Here is a 21,390-nt window from a genome sequence, read left to right on the forward strand (position 1 = left end):
CAAATTCTTTTAACATTGCCAGTTTTGATTAACATTTATTTCATAAATAACACTAGATATGTCTAACTAGTATTTCTATTCCATTGACTTCTTCAAAGTATAAGTTATGTGATAATAATATTGGTAAGAGAACTCTTAAGGAATCCATTCATTGTCTCAGCGCAAAAGCCGCAATGGACAATGAATAAAATCTTAAACAAAATAACTTCTAAGTTATGGTTCAACTTTTAGAAAAAATGGGTGGATAAATAATGTAGTTTACAAAACTTTTAATAAAATTTATTTAGAGAGAACCAAGATTAGACACATAAATATTAAACGTCAATTAATACATAAGTAATTTACAGATTCTAATATAATCTTGGAAAACAAAGCTTTGTCATTATATTTATAAGCTGAGCAGTAAATTAAAACTGGTAAAAGAAGTAATATCTAAACATATTTAAAAATATTAAAATCTTTGTGTTGTTTTGCTTCCTCATCTCTACATAAATTAACCATCTTTATTACCCCACATATCATAATTTCATTGCTTATCACAAACAATAGGTGTGATAAAGTTTTATTACAGAAAGTTTCTAATAACAAGCAATGAGTCAATTAACTACATATTAGTATGTACTGTCTCATAAAATCTATTCTTATTAGATGAATAAATATTTACATATTAAACACCAGTTTTTTAATCTACATTATATGTTCTAAACATAGCCTTGTTTATATATCTTGATAGAAAAACACCAAATTTTACGCTAATGAAATGATAAAGTGATTAATGAACCGGCGAAATGAATACGCTACGATAGTCATAAAAAATGTTATGTGTACATTTTATATTTTTATCTCGTTCAAAGAATTGTTTGTAAATTGATTCAAAATACTACATACAATCGTGCACGTAATTGATGTAGTCAACGTTTTAATGCTTCGGCACATAGGAACAACGTAGAAGCATCAAATCTAAATCATAACTTAATCCTATCAGATTTAATCCTCACAAATATTGATATGCCTCTATTTTACCTTGGGATGCAGTTGGATGGTGTCCTATCCACTTCCCAGGCGGCAAAAAGTTTCATGGGAACAGGTTTCGACGTATTAGTCATCTTTTCGGATTTATTTTTCTCGGTCATTTTAAATCAGCACCAATACACAACTGGGTACAACTTTCACAGCACAGCACTAACAACTGTTTTCAATTTACATTGTTATTTAATCACTAAACATAACTCTGTAATCATTTTTATTTTACCTCAGTACAAGAAGGGAACCGACACCGACACAAATACAACAATACTCAGTACACTTTCGTACTGCGCTGCTATTATCGGTTTGTCGGCGACAGATGAAAGCGGCGTTCGCGTTCGATACATTTGACAGATGCTACACTAGTGTTACCATGTGTAGAAAACTAGCCACAATCACTGTGTTTATAACACTTTTAGCGCAAAGAATTTTTTGTGTATATATTTCTTATATTTTTTATTAAATCATTATAATGATAATTGTTAATGATTATTATTAATCTATTGATTTCCCTCTTATAGAAATGCCTTACACTCAAAGATTTACTCCTGCATTGGAGACCCGAAAACACATAAGTACAAACTCCCAAACCACGGGAAATGCTTCTAAAACCTGTGCAAATCTTCGTTATGAGTGAGGATAGAAGCGCAACCACTAGAGCAACCAACCATGCTGAAAATTCAAACTAGGCTGTATGGATTATAGTCCTTTGCCTTTCCCTATTGCGGATAAATTTTAAAACAAAAAAGGACCAAGGGATGATGTAGTGAACTACAGACCTATATCCAAACTTTGTTTTTTTGCAAAGGTATTGGAGCAATTTGTGTATAAGCAGTTATATGCGTGCCTAAAACATACTTTCATAGTACAACAGCATGGTTTTATAAGAGGCAGATCCACTGTATCAAACCTGGTTCTGTGTAGTGACTACTTATCAAATATATGTCGGAGCCTTCTACTTATCAAAATATAAGTCGACGTCATATACACAGACTATAGTAAATGCTTCGATAGAATATATCATATACTGCTGTTGCGTAAACTCCAATCCATGGGCATAAGGGGTAATTTGTACCGATGGTTCACATCTTATGTTAGGAACAGACACCAAACTGTAGTGCATAATGGACACACCTCATTACCCGTGCCAATACCATCTGGAGTACCTCAGGGTTCGCTACTGGATCCTCTTTTATTTAATATTTTTGTAAACGATATCTATTCGTGTTTCCATAACTCCAAAATTTTGCTCTACGCTGACGATATGAAAATAATATGCCCATTAAAGTCTTATCAATGTACCCAGCTATTACAAGACGATCTTATTAGATTTGAAAATTATTGTTTAGAGAATAAATTGGACTTGAATATAAATAAATGCTTTATATGTTCATATACTCGTAAGCCATTCCATATCCACTTATAACTTAAAAAACACAGATTTAACTCGTGTTAAGTCTATTCGTGACCTAGGAATAGTATTGATGAACATATTAATACTATCGTAAATAAAGCTTCGTAAATGCTTGGGTTCATTTTACGTATGTCAGCGGACTTTAAATCTATTAAAATATTCAAAATTTTATAATAGAGGCAAAATAACTACCTGATGCGAGCGAGTGGGGTTTTTAATGCCATTTCTATACAGTTCGATGTTGACCTATTCTGTACATCACCTAGTACCTGTACGACTAAATTGTTACTAACGGTCTTTTAATGAAGTTTCGTTTTACATTCTTAGGCTAAATTTAGTATTAATATTTTGTAGAAAAAAATCTATTAATATCTTGATGTCTAATTTAAGTTTCATACTGTTACAAATATTTTTACCAAAATAATAATTACTTATGACTATATTTGATAGTTGTGCAGTTAATTGAATAATAATGAGTATGATCATTGTAGCGCAATACCTATAAGCTTTACTTTATTTGCCGTCTACCTAACAGTGAAAACTTGTAATTGGCCTTTTAGTAGTAATTCCATAACTATAATATAATTGTCTAGCTGTAAGTTTTCCTACAAATAATAAAGTAAAAATAAAACAACAACAACAACCATGGTTGGTTTGGCTGACCCTCTTATATATTAAAGTTCTTCATCGTTTCCCTTATAAATTTAGTATCGTTGCTTAAAATATTTAGATTGAATTGAGTATATATCACCTTAAGATAACGATATGAAATATCAAATATATTCAAACTATATATTTGGCTAGAGCGCCCCGTTCGAATCCCGCTGGAGCGGTCAATTTTTGATATGATATTACAATACAAATACTCTTTATTGTACACTATCAGAGAAAAGATATTCAAAAATGTTTAGAATTCCTAATGTGTGGGTAACACAAAAATAAAATCGTAGATATTGATATGAAATATTTTTATTTGAATGTCAATACTGAGAAATATTTTTATTTAAATGATAATATGTATGTACATCAAAAGAATGTAAGGCGTCGATTCTCAGGTAAAAAATATTTAATTAATGGCAGCATTACAAACTTGAGTTCATAATTTCATAGTTTGCCCAAAGACAAAGAGTATAAAAGTAAGTTAGCCAATTCGGTCAAATAGCAATCGCATCGTATGGCGTACCTATTTTTATTAGTATTTAGTTACTCTTCCGAATGAATTTGTTTGTTCGAACGAGCTAATTAACCTTTTGACCGCCGTAGTCACCTATACTTGACAAGGGCTCGCGAGTCCTGTGCGCCAGCGACGTCTATAGGTGACAAAAAACCCGGACCACAAAAATATTAAATAAAATTATTAAAAAAATATTTCTAGTATTTTAATTCAACATTTATGAAAATAGAATATCCCCGCAACATTTGAGTATAAAAAACAAGTCTTTTAGAGCTACACGTACTGAGAAACATTGAAATAAAAACATGCATTTTTATTCCACGTAAATGATATGTCCAGAACGCCGAAGTCGTCTATAGTTGACCGCTAGGGATGTGACGCAAGAGGTATAAATAAACAATAAATAAATAAATATTTACAACATACACACACGGTCATCTGTTCCTAAAGTAAGCAACTTAATGCTTGGGTAACAGCTGACTGGTATAGCTATTTTTTTTTGATAAGCATACATGTAAATAATACACATATAGATAAATATATATTATACCCAGACTCGGGGTGGGAATCAAACCCATAACCTCCGGAGCAGAAAGCACCGCTGACCTGTAGTCACTACAAACTGCGCCAACGGGCTAGTCAAAATGGTATAGATGATTTATATATTCTTTATTGCACTTTAAAAAAATCATAATTAAAAGTCATTTTTGAAATTAGCTATTCAAAATTCAACTCAAACGTGTTATATTTTCTATAAATTATTTAATATTTGAATAAAACAAAAGGTAAAAAACATAAAACTATCATCAGCTAACACATAAATAGCAAATGAATAAAAAATCAAATCAACTAAAATCAATCAAATCGCCATAATAAATCTGATATCTCAAATCTGGCGCATCTCTAGCGCGTAGTCATTAATCCGTTCTCTACACGCCGTTGTCAAGTATAGACGACACGCTGATGACGTCATAAGCGAATAGCGAGAAAACTAGTGAAGTGCAAGACGAGCGATACCTTAGAACATCGTCGCATTTTGGAAGGCGTCGATGATTTTAATAATATACAATAAAAAAAAATATATTTTATCATTTTTTTTATCTAAGGTTAAGAGCGAAATTACGATTTTCTTTCTCATTCTCAAAATCATCTGGCAGCATCAATATCATCTCTAACCCCCACTCTCATAAAAGCTTTTTTTTTAAGACCCATGTCGTGTCGTGTGTCGTGAAATATTTGATTTGAAATATTGCTACTTACTCAGTACTGTTTTAGTACTATTTGCTACCTAAGCAAAAAAATATTTAACGCATGTGTATTTCTTTTAAACTAAGGCTGGCATCGACCGCACCGATTATATTAATTTGCTTCATCGGATCAACTACTGAGTTGGGGAACAGTGGAACACGGAGCACTATGGAACAGTGTCGATAAAAATTTGAATTCTAAACTAATCCGTGTGGTAACGCTTCGACCAATGACAGCGCGTAGGGACTCTTGAAAATCCGTAATAACTTTTTACTGGGTGTACCGATTTTGATAATTTTTAATTTTATCGAAAGCTAATGTTTATCATGTGGTCACATATACATTTCATTGAGATCTGATATCTACTTTTTGAGTAATCTTTGATAACGCGTAGTTACTTGACTATTTTTTCGTCGATCTACGTTGTATTCGAGCAAACACAATTATTCTTGTTCAAAAGTTGAGATTTCTTGTCAAAGTACTTTCTTTTTAGTAAAAAAGTTTAAAGAATAGGTAAATGATATTTTTTTTCATTAATTTTAATCATTTGAGACAATTGTGTGGAAAGTTCAAAAAATAACCTAAGTTTTTATAAAACTCGTTTAAAACGTTGGCCTTATGGGGCACTATGGAACGGGGCACAGTGGAATACTGTTCTAATGAACCTTAAATAATAAACTATTATCTAATAAGATAATAATTGTGTTTGCAGGCAAACGAAAAAAACTAACTTCAATTATATCGACAAGTAATATAACGTAGGTAGACGAAAAAATAGTCAAGTAAATACGCATTATCAAAGATCAATCAAAAAGTTGTAATCGGGTTTGGATGAAATTTAAATGTGACTACATGATAAACATCGGCTTTCGATTAAATTTAAAATCATCAAAATCGGTGCACCCAGTAAAAGTTATGCAGATTTTCGAGATCTCATTATAAAATCCTGGTTTCCGTAGCATACTATACCGGGGTTATCTCCTTTCCAACAAAAAAAGAATTATCAAAATCGTTTCATAAACGACAAAGTTATCCCCGAACATAAATAAAAAAAATATAAAATATATATCGAATCGGTCGAATTGAGTAACCTCCTCCTTTTTTGAAGTCGGTTAAAAAATTACAAATTTGAATTAGGTTAATTTTTTTCTAAATTACTTTTCATGTATATATCGATTCGATTCGAAATCGATATATAGCCTGCGGCTTCCTTGCGTGCGACACAGCACGTCTCTAAAGAGAGTTTCATAACCGTAGGTCAGCTGCGCCGTTGTCGTCCAGTCGTGACAATGACGTCATGGCGATAGAAAAGAGTGTTGTGCTTTACTACGATTATTTTTGTAATGTTTGTTTTTTATTTATGTTGTTGTAAGTATATATAACGAGTGCAAGATAACACAAGAAAAATATTAAAAAATAAACTTTCCTAGATTATATAAGTAGTCATTTATTGCATAAAAACATACAAAAACAAGTCACTGTGTGGTACTCGATAACGACTCTTGGCAGCACTATTTTTTTCGTAGGTATTTTTGTTTATTTTAGGCCTTGGCGTACAGGGCACGGGAATGGTTTTGAGGCGTGGCGGTCAAAAGGTTAAGAACTGATTACTTTTAATTATAATATTTTTTGCATTACAAAGTTTATTTAATAAACAGAAACAGAGGTAACCAAACGCGCGCTACGAGCTTTGTTAGACTGATTATTATCAGAACAGTTATCAAGAAGTTAATTAAAAGTTGACTTATTAGATAAATTATTAGAATAATGAACTTTATTGCAATTCATTTACCTTAATAATGTTTCTTTTTAACATTTTGTACACATCCGAACTATGCCATTAAAATAAAAACACATTTATATTTTTATATTTTATTGTAAACAGAAAACAATAAAACATTGTATATAGTGTTCAAAAACAATAATAAATCCTCATACAAATCTCTATCGTGATTGAATCCTATTGGAATTGCACATACAATATTAATTATATATAAGACAAGTTTAGAAATCACTATAAACATACAATATAATAAATGTAAACATAAAAAATAATAATAGTAAAAGTAAAAACAAAGTAACAAAAATAAAAGTAATAATTAATAATTTATGGAATGTTTTGATTCCCTACAAATAAGTTCATAAGAAATACAATAAAACAACAAAGTCTTATAACATAGGTAAAAAGAAAAAAATAATTCTAAAAATTACTATTACCAAAATGGTTGCATACTGTTCCACTGCTAATTCTTCATTCTACAAAATTATTAAAAATTACACTTATTTAAACTACATTATTACTTTCAAGTCGTCAAACCTTGTAAAACCTTTAAAATGTGTTATTAGTTTAGGACTAGACTAAAACATGGCAAGCCTAACACTTATAAAATAATAATTAGGTACTTTAAAAAAAAGCATTTTAACATTTTAAAAATTAGGAGGAAAATTTAACTGACGCTTCTACTAAGGAATTATTATGTTTTAAACCAAATCTAACACACTATAATTTCTTTTAAATAATTTTCATTTTGGCCGTATTTAAAATAATAGCTTATTAAAAACGAGTTTACTACCAAATATTGTAAAAGTGGAATAGACTGACTACCTATTTTTGAAAATTACCTCCAGAATTATAAAAAAAAAAAATGCTATTATTTAACATTTAAATGATGATTATTCAACTATTTAGTTAAATTGTTATTGAATACTTTGACTAAATTCAATTATAATTCGATTAAAAAGCTACACTTGGTCAAATTGTTAAGAAACGATATATTACGAAAGCACACAACTACAGTTTAATTCCTCAAGTTAAAGGTAATTTACTCTACTATCAGCATTTTGGCAAACTGATGACATGGACTCTTCTACGAAATGTTTTCTAAACTAGATCTATTGTTTATGGTCAATATATTGTTTGGGCACTACGACAAAATTAAAAAGAATATAACTTACACATAGGTAAAGTCTGTTTAGTATTACTGTATAAAACCTTAAAACAGGGGTGTATAAGGAATACGATGGTATTGTATATTAGATAATTTAAGAGCACTTTTGATTCTATAGAACTTACTGCGATTGTCATTTTGAAACTCCCGATATTATTAAACTAACAGAGTAGTGTGCAAGCACTTTAACGCAAACCGAAGATGGAAGAGGGTAAATTGTTATCGCCTACCGACAAAATAACATCTATAAATTTGCAGGTCCGAAATATCGTGAGTAACAAAATAACAATCGTAGTAAGTCCTGTAGAATCAAGTGTTCATAGTAAAAGTTTAAAAATATATCTCTTATGAGTTTAAACATACGAAAAAAACGAGTGTGTTTTAGACCACATTACTTTCTTTAGCTCCATCGAAATTAAAACTTCCTCTCAATTTCGGTTCGCCTCGCCCGATAACACTTTTCGTAACGCCCTCGTTACGCATTCACCAGCTTACTCCCCAAGTCAAACGTGCGTAAAGATTTTCATTTCAAAAATTCAAACGTCCATAAATGAAATCGAGGATTTCAAAATGTTTTGGAATGTTACAAATGGAAAATAAACTTATAAGCCTAGACTTTCGAATAACAATATGACTGATAAAAGAGAAACTAAAATTATTAACTACAATTCAAATGGAAAGTAATTTTTTTTTTTATTCTCGTGCATGTTTGTTAACTGTTAAACAGTGAATCACTCGTAAGTTTAATATAATTATAAGAATATAATTCAAAATCCCCTTCAAAAACCCCTGACCTACCTACACCCCTGTTATTAAACAAACTATATCTATATTTAAATTCAATGTTTACTGTTACAAAAGTTTGGGTATGTACATCCACGGCAGTTTTTCAAGTTGGCAACATTCATTTCATTTAGCAACTTCGGGCGGACAGTCTGGCTGAGATGAAGGATGAGCGGCGCGGAACGCCGGGTGATTTTCTAGTTCACGGTCGATACGTAAAATTATTGGAAACGGACGTAGGTCGACGTGAAATCTGAAATTAATAGTAATTATGATTTATTATACTTGTTGTAATTTAAAATACAGATGAGTTTTATACAAATTTTATCAATAATTAATCACAATTTTCAAATAGATACAGTTGCATTCAACTGTCTGAATTAGCAGTATGAACAGTTTAAACCCTTGCGAAATTACCTATGCTCATTTGGCACTATTGAAATCCATTAACCCTGAAGAAGAATAAGAAGAAGTTAAGGCCCTTTTATTAAAAGAAGTTTTTTATGTCATCGTTATTTATTTATTTTTATGTAACTTTTTAAAATGTTAATTGTATTGATAATTCAACCTTTACAACTAAAATTGTATGATAATTAAATAAAAAATTATTATTCATAATATTATGTTTCTGTTCAGAATTATTTAAGAGATAAGAAATATGCAAATATGGCTTCTCATAGAACTAAAGATAATATATTATTATTGGCATTTATTTTATGAATATATTATATAATATATTCATAAAATAAGTGTTATGATATTTCATCTATTACTGTTTATTGATTCAATATATTAAATAAAATATTTTTTTGACGTGACAACGTCTAATAAATGATGAACGCCGGTTGCATGCACGAAAAAGGATAACTCAATGTCCCGTTACGTTCATTGTAGCTCGCGCCGCATCTCTTCCTCTCGATAGGCCTATGCGTCCGAGAAGATGTTTCATTATGACGTTGTCACGTTAAACTATCGTCCGTAAACCAACTTTACAGGCAACCAATTTTTTTTTTACTGATCTTTGAATAAAACTTATTAGTTAATATATATTTAAGTTGTACTGATCTCTCACTATTTTCTTAATGTAAATGGAATATAATATATAATCTGTAAATATAGAGACAGAACATTGAAAATTCATTATAATACGCCAAAACAAAAATATTTTATAAAACAAGAATATAGCAAAGAAATTTACGTTAAAGATGGCAGTAATTGCTAAAAATCGATCTATTCCATGCAACCGAGGGCTAGAGGAATTTATGATATTGTATCATAGGTGTGTAAATTACAATATATTTATAGTTAATTAGTGGACCCGGCAGACATTGTCCTGCCTGGAATACAGCTACCAAATTTGGTTGCTGACATACCGATTGCAGTGCCACTTATCAGGTCCAAATGTGTTTTCAAACCATCCATGAACCCATTGAAATATACATACAAAATTGTAACCAAAGCGGTCCAGCCGTTTATGAGGAGTTCAGTGACAAACATACACAGAAGAAATTTATAAATAAAATTATATATGTATATACAATTATACATACCCAAACTATAGATATATAGTTATGTACTCTTACCTTCTTGCATTAAATACTTGTGGTACAAGACAGCAGTCAGCTAAAGTTATTTCATCACCAACACAGTATTTTCCTGCACACGATGACAGCAGTTTCTCAACTGCTCGGAAACCTCTCATGATCCAATGTTGAGCCCATTCCTTCTTCTTCTCCTCTCCGACATAGATTAGAACAATCAAGTTCTGAAGAGGTTGGATGCCTGATGCTATTACCTTGAGAGTTATTTAAAAATAAAATTTATTTACTTTTAGGACCTATTAGTGTACAACCTAAGTTTATTTTGTTAAAAAAATATACAATTATTTTCCAAAAAATCCAAGTATTTTTCTCTGTATAATACTAATATTTCAAAAAAGTAGAATTTGTAAGTTTGTAGATTTACAAATTCAACACTGTGCTGTTTCATTTGTATACATCTACCCCACGTAGGAAAAGGATCAGAGCTTAATCCACCACGTTGCTCCAATGCGGGTTTATTGCGGGTTTAGTGCAGGTATATCAGATGTACATGATAACAAAGGGGACCGAAGGCTTAACATACTGTCCAAGGCAAGATGGTGAGACCCACAAGTACTGCACAAACACCTGGACCACTGCAAACATCTGAATGGCCAATACAAATGTTTGTCGTGTACAGGGGTCAAACCAGCAACAGCCAGCGACACAGCCACAAACCAGTGCTGTGACCGTTGCGCCAACGCGACGTCGCGCGATAATTATATACATAAGGAGATAATTTTCAAAAGTATTTTAGTTCAATAAGCTTTTTTTTAATTATTACAAAATTAAAATTATATTTTAAGAATTTATATTAAATGAGATCATTATTATTACAATTAGACTTGGTTTGAAAGAAACTTAATTTTTTGCAATAACCTATTGTCCATGTGTGTCTTTCTTGAAGATTAACTGATATATATCTAAATTTAAACTTACTATGAATATAATTTGTAAAGAATATATTTTCTTAACACTAGTGACTAACAGAACAACAATTAATAACATACCTCGCAAATCTCCCGGACTTTTGCTCTCTTATAACAATCTTGGGGCATAAGTGGTCTTTGAGGTCTTGTTTCTTCTAAATAATGCATAATACTAAGTGATTCTATAAATGTGTGTCCATCTACAATGAAAGAGTTATAAAAATTATCATAAGACATTTTAATTTTAACACGGTGCAGAGGAGTGGCAGATTTAACATCAACTTTTGCTTAGCTGTTGGGGATAGTTTCCCAACCTTTTATGAACTACCCTCTTTTAAAAGAAAACAAATTATTTAATTAAAGCTTATTTAAATGTTTTAATGTTTATTTACACTATAATAATAAGAAAAACGTCTTAAGACCGGTAGACAAAATGTTTTTTCACCAAGATAAATTTTTAAATTTTTTATTATATTAATTTTCTAATCAGGTAGGTCTCCCTTGACTGTCATAACGTCCCCATATGCCTTTGAAACAGCTACTTAACAATTTATGGGATTAAGTTAGAGATGGCTGTTTAATTCTGTTCATTGTTCACAAACAAAACTTACACTAATTTGCCAAACACAATTTAATTTTCTCAACAAATAAATATATAGCTAATTTAATTATTATTAGTAAATAGTAATAGAAATAATTACCTATCACTAATGATGGTACTTGTTCCATAGGATTCACCTCCCGATATTCATTGCAATGCTGCTCCCCACCACCCTTGATTAAGCTAACAGCTTTTATATCATATGGTATTTCTTTTAGGTTGAGAGCGATTCTCACTCTCCAAGAACAGGAGCTTCGCCAGTAAGAATATAACACTGGCTGTAATAACAACAATTATTTTTTATTTAATATCTTTACCAATATTATTAAGCTGAAGAGTTTGTTTGTTTGCTTGAACGCGTTAATATCAGGAACTACTGGTCCGATTTGAAAAACTCTTTCAGTGTTAGATAGCCCATTTATCGAGGATGGATAGAAGCTATATAATATTTTAGTACCTCTTTTTTGTTAAATTAATGTGGGTGAAACCGCGGATCTCATCTACTGTTTCATATAATTTTAAAATTTAGAGTACAATTTTCTTAGCTAGTGTTGACTAGTCCCACTGGCTTTGAAAACTCTCACAATACCACCTTCTATATTTTATAGTAAACTCATTTCTATAGGCAATTATTTAAAAAAGGACAAAACTATTTTCTAGAAATTTTTAAATTCAACTTAATTAGAAGGAAATTTAATTGGTTTCAACACTCATAAGCATCCAAAAAAAAATAGTAAAAATAATTTTAAATTGGTGATTTTTACACTTTTAAAAGCCAACTGAGTCGTAATTATATGTTAGTTAGTAAAAAGCATTTTTTATAGTTATATATTGGGTTATTTCTTTTATTATCAAATTATTAATTTAAGCCAGTGGAGTCTTAAAGAATTCACATCATGTAGATCTTTCAAATAGATTATTTTATAGAACAAATAATATAGTATACAATTAAATAAACCAACCATTTGTTCAGTAATGTCACCCATTATATCGAAATGTTACCACGAATAAACGATTTAATACGACTGACTACAAAACCGACAACAAGGGGCCGGCAAATTACTTTAGCTATATCCTGAACAACAGGTATGCTAATAAACTGGATTTAATTTATTAATATTGATCTTGTTTACCTTAGACATAGTAGAAATATTCCCGTTGTACTTGGAATAGTAACTAATTTTGGCGGCGGTTAATCACTGAATAGAAATAAATACCAAGTTTTATTTTTAAATCGGATATTTGATTTTACAGTAATACTTTATATTTCTAGCGGATTATAAAGTTATGCGATACTTAAATATTAATACACCAAGTTAAGTTATATTGTAAATATTTAAATTTTAAGTTACGTATTTGTTTCTTAAATATATACTTTTATATTTTATGCTAAAGAGCAGTTCACCCAATTTAGTCAAATCTTGGATTTACATTTACATTTGTAAAATCATAGAGTAAAATATTGGGGATTGTCAAATAAACATAGAGCAACACGGAGGGGAGTAGCCATTACACTTGTACAGTCGTAACCGTAGACAGAACCTACCCCACCCCAGCCTGCAAAATAATGATATTTGTAATAAAAAAAAATACTAATTGATAGATTTTGAATAGCTCAATTCAACTACGTTGTCCTTTTAAATTGCTCACCTCAAATTATACAATTAAAAATCAATTTTTTTTTTAAATCAAATATTTTCAAACTCCAATATCTTTTGATGTATACAATATTTTAAATTGCTCAAAGTGTTTAAAAACTGCTCAAGTTGCATTTATAATTGCTCAAGTACAGATTTGAACAGCTCCACTTTCCTTAATTTTTAAATAAATATATAAAGTTCGAACAAATTTAACGTTTATATCGATAAAGTGAGCGCTGCAGATGCGCATAGACAATGATGGGAAGCCAAAAAAATTGCGGATATTCGTAGTAAAAAGATGCTAATCGTTCGATTTTCAATAGCTCAATTCAACTACGTTGGCCTTTTAAATTGCTCACTTCAAATTATTTAATTAAAAATCAAAAAAGTCGTTGAAAAATATTCTTTTATCAATATTTTCAAACTCCTATATCTTTTGATGTATAGAATATTTTAAATTGCTCAAAGTGTTAAAGAGCTGCTCAAGTTGCATTTATAATTGCTCAAGTACAGTTTGGAACAGATCCACTTCCCTTAATTTTAAAATAAATATAAATAGTTTGAACAAATAAAATAATGATATTTGTAAAAAAAAAAACTAATCGTTCAATTTTCAATAGCTCAATTCAACCTCGTTGTCCTTGTAAATTGCTCACCTCAAATTATTTAATGAAAAATCAAAAAAGTCGTTGAAAAAAATTCATTTATCAATATTTTCAAACTCCTATGTCTTTTGATGTATACAATATTTTAAATTGCTCAACGTATTAAAGAACTGCTCAAGTTGCATTTATAATTGCTCAAGTACAGTTTGGAACAGCTCCACTTTCCTTAATTTTTAAATAAATGTAAATTGTTTGAACAAATAAATTAAAAATATTTGTAAAAAAAAAAATACTAATCGATACATTTTCAATAGCTCAATTCAACTACGTTATCCTTTTAAATTGCTCACCTCAAATTATTTAATTATAAATAAAAAAAGTCGTTGAAAAATATTATTTTATCAATATTTTCAAACTCCTATATCATTTGATGCATACAATATTTTAAATTGCTCAACGTGTTAAAGAACTGCTCAAGTTGCATTTATAATTGCTCAAGTACAGTTTTGAACAGCTCCACTTTCCTTAATTTCGATTTCCTTTCCTTTCCTCCATTTTCGTTTGCAACAACTGATCGGGACGCAGACGTCCTACCCGTCGACGAAGATCCGGGCGTAGGGAAATCACCGTATTCCCGGAAATTATTCGAATTTTTCTCACCTTTTAAACCTTCCCTAGACCTCCACGAACATTTCAAGACCAAGATAAGATAAATCCATTCAGCCGTTCTCGAGTTTTAGCGAGACTAAAGAACAGCAATTGATTCTTATATATATAGATAATAGATAATAAGATTAAGAAAAGTGGAGCTGTTCCAAACTGAACTTGAGCAATTATAAATGTAACTTGAGCAGTTCTTTAACACATTGAGCAATTTAAAATATTGTATACATCAAAAGATATAGTAGTTTGAAAATATTTGATTTTTTTTTTAAAAAAATTGATTTTTAATTATATAATTTGAGGTGAGCAATTTAAAAGGACAACGTAGTTGAATTGAGCTATTCAAAATCTATCAATTAGTATTTTTTTTATTACAAATATCATTATTTTGCAGGCTGGGGTGGGTAGGTGTAGACAGAGTAAACTATTCACGGTGAAATAAAACACATCTTAACGGGAAATTGTATTCCCCTTGAAGATATAAACATTTTGACGTTCAGTAAAATGCGTTACGAAAAGAAAATTAATTTATTTACAAATATACTGATACACTTTTTTCTTTAATCATTGCTGATACCTGAAAATAATGAGTCTGAAGAAAGTGTACCAACTATTAGTAGTGACCATGATTACTTGGCAGATCCTTTTAGGCTTTCTATGTATACACAAGAAGTCATTACGTATATAACAGGATTCATAGTTAAAAAATTGAGAAAATTAATTAAATGTGAGGAATGTCTCCTATCTTTAGTCACGAATAAATATTATGGATTAATTGCTAAAAAAGATGAAGGGGTGCTAATTTATCTGTCAGGTAGCACAATTAAAATATGTGAAAGGGCCGAAAAATTTTTTTGAATGCGTTTACATGAAGGTATCAGTTTCTTCAATGAGGAAAACTTAATGCAGAAATTGACGCTTTCATGTTTTAAGGACTGTACACGTCTTAATAACATATTCGTAGATCTCCACAATAATGATAACCAATCACTGATTGATAATCATAGATTAATGTTATTGAAAGCAGTCGCTGTGCATTACTTTAAAGTACGCATACATCATACTACAAAACAGTTTTTTTCACCCAGCGATAGAATTCGCAACATACACAATAAGCTTGTAATGTTTAGAGGGCAATAAATTCACTATTCACTAATTTGTGTTGTTTTATTTCCTCTTGACTTTTTTCTTAGTTACTAGCCGTTGCCCGCAGCTACGCCTGGCAACAATTCAACTTAGATTAACAACCGAATCTTGGTTGATGACTGATGAGGCTATTTCTATAGCCTAGGTCACTCAGTATTAACTTAGCATTTTAATGATATAGTTTTTAAAATCAGTCGAGTAGTTGTTATTTCGACCACGAAATTGGTACGAGGTACCAACCTCACAGAGCTAAAAGTGACCGGCTTGTACGTTATATATGTGTGCGTGGTCTTCTGGGTCTGCTTCGCACGGGTGCAATGCTGATACTAAAATACTACAGAATGTATGAAATGCTGATACTAAAATACTACAGAATTAATGATACTAAAATACTGTTTATAGTGTGAAGCTAGCCTAAAGCATGGTTATTAACATAATAACAACAACATTCAAATATGTGTCGCTAGATTACACGTTGTTACAGAATGCGTTGAAGAAATAAAGGTTCACTGTTCGTTACCCGTAGGTGATAGCGTGATAATTTGTAGCCTATATGTTGACCCGACTTCTTAATAATATTCGTGCTAAATTTGAAGTAAATCCATGCAGTACTTTTTGAGTTTATCCCGGACAGACAAATAGACAAAAATTCAAAAACTTATATTTTTGGCTTCGGTATCGATTGTAGATCACACCGCAAATATTCTTTTAAAATTTTATTCTTGGATGGTTATCCCGCCATCGGTCGGCTTTATAAGTTCCAAGGTGGTAGCGGAACTGTGTTATCCCTTAGTCGCCTCTTACAACACCCACGGAAAGAGAGGGGGTGGCTAAATTCTTTAGTACCGTAGCCACACAGTACAGTACAGTTATCGAGTAATTAGTATTATTTTCCACAATACATTACAGGTCCGCAATTTACACAGCTCGCTCCGAGGTTTGAGAAAGCCGCCACCGCGCTGGGCAGACTCCTGCCCAACGTAGGCGGGTAGGACTAGGGTCTCTACATCAGCATAGTGCGCAGCATGGCACTGTACGGTGCCCTACGATACTGTGCGGTACGAGCGAACCGCCCTGGGTACTCCAGGCGGAGAAGCTCGCGAGAGTGTGTGCGGCGAAATCGAGCCTCAGACCTAGAGGACAAGTCGAGAGTGCGGACCGAACGCCGGACATCAGGGCTCTAGCTCAGAGGGCCCTGATGAACAAGTGCGAGGAGAGTCTGGGGTCTCCGGTGGCGGGCTCAGCGACGGTGGACGCTATATGTCCCCTCTTAAGTCGCTGGGTCCAAAAGTGGCACGGGGTGCTGACCTGGGTGCTGGGGTGCAGCCGTCAGTAAGAAGAAGAAGACGAGGAAGAGGAAGAAGAAGAAGAAGAAGAGGAAGAAGAAGAAGAGGAAGAGGAAGAAGAAAAAGAAGAGGAAGAAGAAGAGGAAGAAGAAGAGGAAGAAGAGGAGGAAGAGAAGAGGAGGAAGAAGAGGAGGAAGAGGAAGAAGAGGAAGAAGAGTAGGAAGAGGAGGAAGATGAAGAGGAGGAAGAGGAGGAAGAGGAAGAAGAGGAAGAGGAAGAAGAGGAGGAAGAGGAAGAAGAGGAAGAAGAAGAAGAAGAGGAAGAGGAAGAAGAGAAAGAAGAGGAAGAAGAGGAGGAAGAAGAGGAGGAAGAGGAGGACGAGGAGGAAGAGGAGGAAGAGGCGAAAGGGGAGGAAGAGGAGGAAGAGGAGGAGGAAGAAGAAGAAGAAGAAGAAGAAGAAGAGTTATCTATCGTTATATATAGCTCTATCGTTATATATAGCGCTATCGTTATAAATAGCGCATCGTTATAAATAACGCATCGTTATAAATAGCACATCGTTATAAATAGCGCATCGTTATAAATAGCGCATCGTTATAAATAGCGCTATCGTAATAAATAGCGCATCGTTATAAATAGCGCTTCGTTATAAATAGCGCATCGTTATAAATAGCGCTTCGTTATAAATAGTGCTTCGTTATAAATAGCGCTTCGTTATAAATAGCGCTTCGTTATAAATAGCGCTTCGTTATAAATAGCGCATCGTTATAAATAGCGCTTCGTTATAAATAGCGCTTCGTTATAAATAGCGCTTCGTTATAAATAGCGCTTCGTTATAAATAGCGCATCGTTATAAATAGCGCGTCGTTATAAATAGCGCATCGTTATAAATAGCGCGTCGTTATAAATAGCGCATCGTTATAAATAGCACCTCGTTATAAATAGCGCTTCGTTATAAATAGCGCATCGTTATAAATAGCGCTTCGTTATAAATAGCGCTTCGTTATAAATAGCGCATCGTTATAAATAGCGCATCGTTATTAATAGCGCATCGTTATAAATAGCGCTTCGTTATAAATAGCGCTTCGTTATAAATAGCGCTTCGTTATAAATAGCGCTTCGTTATAAATAGCGCATCGTTATAAATAGCGCTTCGTTATAAATAGCGCTTCGTTATAAATAGCGCTTCGTCATAAGTAGCGCTTCGTTATAAATAGCGCTTCGTTATAAATAGCGCTTCGTTATAAATAGCGCTTCGACCTAAAAACTAAAATAAATAATAAAATACCTAAATTACCTACTTAGTTATACCTAAATTAACCACTTAGTTATATCTAAATTAACCACTTAGTTATACCTAAATTAACCACTTAGTTATACCTAAATTAAAAAAATAGCATGATTTAGAAATAATAATTGTGTTTGCACGCAAACGAAGAAAAACCGATTTCAACTACTTCGACAAGTAATACAACGTAGATAGATGAAAAAATAGTCAAGTAACTACGCGTCATCAAAGATTATTCAAAAAGTAGTTATCAGATCTCAATAAAATTTATATGTGACCACATGATAAACATATGCTTTCGATTAAATTCAAAATAATCAAAATCGGTACACCCAGTAAAAAATTATTCCGGATTTTCGAGAGTTTCCCTCGATTTCTCTGGGATCCCATCATCAGATCCTGGCTTCCTTGTCATGGTACTAAACTAGGGATATCCCCTTTTCAACAAAAAAGAATATCAAAATCGGTACATCCAGTAAAAAGTTATGTGATATAATACAACATAGGTCCACGAAAAAAGCGTCAAGTAAAAACGCATTATTAGATATAACTCGAAAAGTAGTTGTTAGATCTCAAATAAATTTAAATGGGACCAATTGGCACACACTACCTTTCGATTAAAAAAAGTTGTCGAAATCGGTCCACCCGGTCAAAAGTTCTGATGTAATATACATAAAAAAAATACAGTCGAATTGAGAACCTCCTCCTTTTTTGGAAGTCGGTTAAAAAAGGAAATTGGTTTCAAAAGCCCATGGATATATATTAATTATATTTAAACAAAAAAATCCTGTCTTCAACGGCTACAGCGAGTCGAAAAGGTGTGTCCTGTTTGATTATTGCTGGCCCAATTAAATATACGAGCTCATCAAAAGACGAAATACTCATTCTGGAGTATGAAAAAAATTTATCTGTATAACATCTGAGTTTAGAATGCAATGTATGATGCTTCCCATATTCTAATCTATTATTTAATATAGGGTGCACCCCAAATTTCTTGCTCTTTTGTTTTCGTCTTCTTTTTAATATTAGAGCAATTAGAGCGTTATTTTTCCGCATTTTCACGCACACGCACCGCGCTAGCAATACTGTCACTGATTAAATCGAATAGTCTGCGGCTAACCAACCAACAAAATAAAGTTGATCAACTAAATTGTAAACGTACGCACACGTACGCAATTTAGTTGTTCGGTAGTCGGCCAACTTAATTGTATGTGTGCGGGAGCACTAACAGATGCGACAGTGATCAAATGAGAACACATTTATCAAAAATGTCAATGACATCGGTGACAGTTTGACTAATTCCACAGGCTATAATTGCAATTGTACCTCCGACGTTCTTAATGCCTCCTTTACACTACTACCTGAATTGAAAGGAGTTTTAATAAATGTTAAGGATTCCCGGGAAAGATGGTATCATGTATTCCTTTATTACTCATATGAGCGATACATGTCTTCTATATTGTCTACCCCGACCCGAATTGTCTACGGAGAGCGCGATTATGTGTCTCAAGCAGACTGTACGATACTACACAGACCGGAAAACGCAGGTTTATGCGTGCTTCTTGGACCGGTCCAAAGCTTTTGACCTTGTCTCGTATAAAGTTCTGTGGCACAAACTTAGGACGGAAACGAGTCTAAGGCCGGAGCTGTTATCGTTGTTGCAGTACTGGTACGGTAATCAGTCCAATGTAATTAAATGGGGAGACGCTATGAGTGACCCCTACAAGCTTAATTGTGGAGTGAGGCAGGGAGGGCTTACCTCACCAAGGCTGTTCAACCTTTTTATTAACCAGCTGATAGAGGGGCTTGGCAGAACCGGTGTCGGATGCTCGGTTGATGGTGTCTTTATAAACAACATCAGCTATGCAGATGACATGGTTCTGCTTAGTCCTTCGGTCAGTGGCCTCCGGAAGCTACTCAAAATCTGTGAGGAGTCTTTTGGCGTTGTATTTGAGTCCATTTTTTTCTGCATACTCTGCAGCAAACTTTCTACTACCCTGAACACAAGGAGGAAAAAACAAACCCACGAACTTTCAGCCCATTATAAGATTGTGTGGATCTCCCCTAAAACAGGTGGCTGAGTTCAAATATCTCGGGTAATATATAGTTAACGAGCGCCTCGTGGACGACGGCGATTTAGAGAGGGAACGAAGGGCGCTGTCGGTCCGGGACAGTATGTTGGCCCGCAGATTTGCTCGTTGTAACAAAGAGGTAAAATGAACGCTGTTTAGAGCATACTGCCAAACCTTTTACACGTGCAGTCTGTGGGCGGACAATGCGCAGAGGGTCTTCAGAGCTCTTTGCGTGCAGTACAACAATGTGCTGATAGTGGTACTGGAGAAGTCACGTCACTGCAGTGCATTTGCCATGTTTGCGGAGGCTTGTGTGGACGACTTCTACGCGATCCTCCAGAAACGTGTATCGTCTATGATGAGCCAACTGGCGAATAGCACCAATACGCTTCTCAGCACATTGGCGTATTTTTTTTGTCATTTGGCGTTTTTTTTTTGTCTACTAACACCATTTTTAAATTTTAAATTTTTTATTTTTTTTTCTTAATTTTGTATTTTTGAATTTTTTGATTTTTGATTTTACTTTTACTTTATTTAATTTTATTTTTACTTATTGATTTTTTAATTTAATTTTGTTTTGTTTTTTTATTCTAAATGTTTTTTTTGTTGTACTAACCCAATATGGACTTAAAATCTAGTCTGAAATAAAGTATTATTATTATATTTTTTGAATATTTTAAACTCTGGTATGGAATCTGGAAAAATTCCACCACAATGGAAAGAGCAGGAGATAATTCATATGTTAAAGCCCAATAAACCTTCTGATAATCCTTCATCATATAGACCAATAGCACTTTCTTCTGTTGTTCTAAAAACTGCTGAACATTTAATTAAAAATAGGTTAGAGTGGTTTATAGAAAGTAATAAATTGTTGTCAGAAAATCAATTTGGTTTTCGCAGAGGCAGAAGCACCATAGACAGTCTGGCGATATTCACTACAGATATTCGTCTTTTTCTAATAATAATTCTGACTTGGCAGCTTTTTTT

The 21,390-nt window shown here is 32.7% G+C and overlaps 1 protein-coding gene across 1 annotated transcript; it reads right to left on the reverse strand.

Annotated features, from left to right (window-relative positions):
* Nucleotides 1-8,534: 8,534 nt before the first annotated feature.
* LOC123662132 (probable maleylacetoacetate isomerase 2) lies at nt 8,535-15,238 on the reverse strand. Its single transcript, XM_045597017.1, has 6 exons — nt 15,219-15,238; nt 12,837-12,879; nt 11,804-11,981; nt 11,184-11,302; nt 10,177-10,388; nt 8,535-8,846 (listed from the first exon to the last, which is right to left on the reverse strand). Exons 1-6 carry the CDS (start codon nt 15,236-15,238, stop codon nt 8,720-8,722), a joined length of 699 nt encoding a protein of 232 aa, XP_045452973.1. The 3' UTR covers nt 8,535-8,719.
* Between the last annotated feature and the right edge of the window lie 6,152 nt (nt 15,239-21,390).

Source organism: Melitaea cinxia, chromosome 18 (genome assembly GCF_905220565.1).
Source record: "Melitaea cinxia chromosome 18, ilMelCinx1.1, whole genome shotgun sequence".
Classification (NCBI taxonomy): domain Eukaryota; kingdom Metazoa; phylum Arthropoda; class Insecta; order Lepidoptera; family Nymphalidae; genus Melitaea; species Melitaea cinxia.

Excerpts from the sequence above, each read along its gene's own strand:
- LOC123662132 (XM_045597017.1), bottom strand. The coding sequence starts at position 15,238 with ATGGTCACTACTAATAGTTG. Across the intron at positions 12,880-15,218 it reads ATGGTCACTACTAATAGTTG|TTACTATTCCAAGTACAACG; the intron begins GTACACTTTCTT and ends CGCCAAAATTAG. Across the intron at positions 11,303-11,803 it reads AGTACCATCATTAGTGATAG|ATGGACACACATTTATAGAA; the intron begins GTAATTATTTCT and ends CTTTCATTGTAG.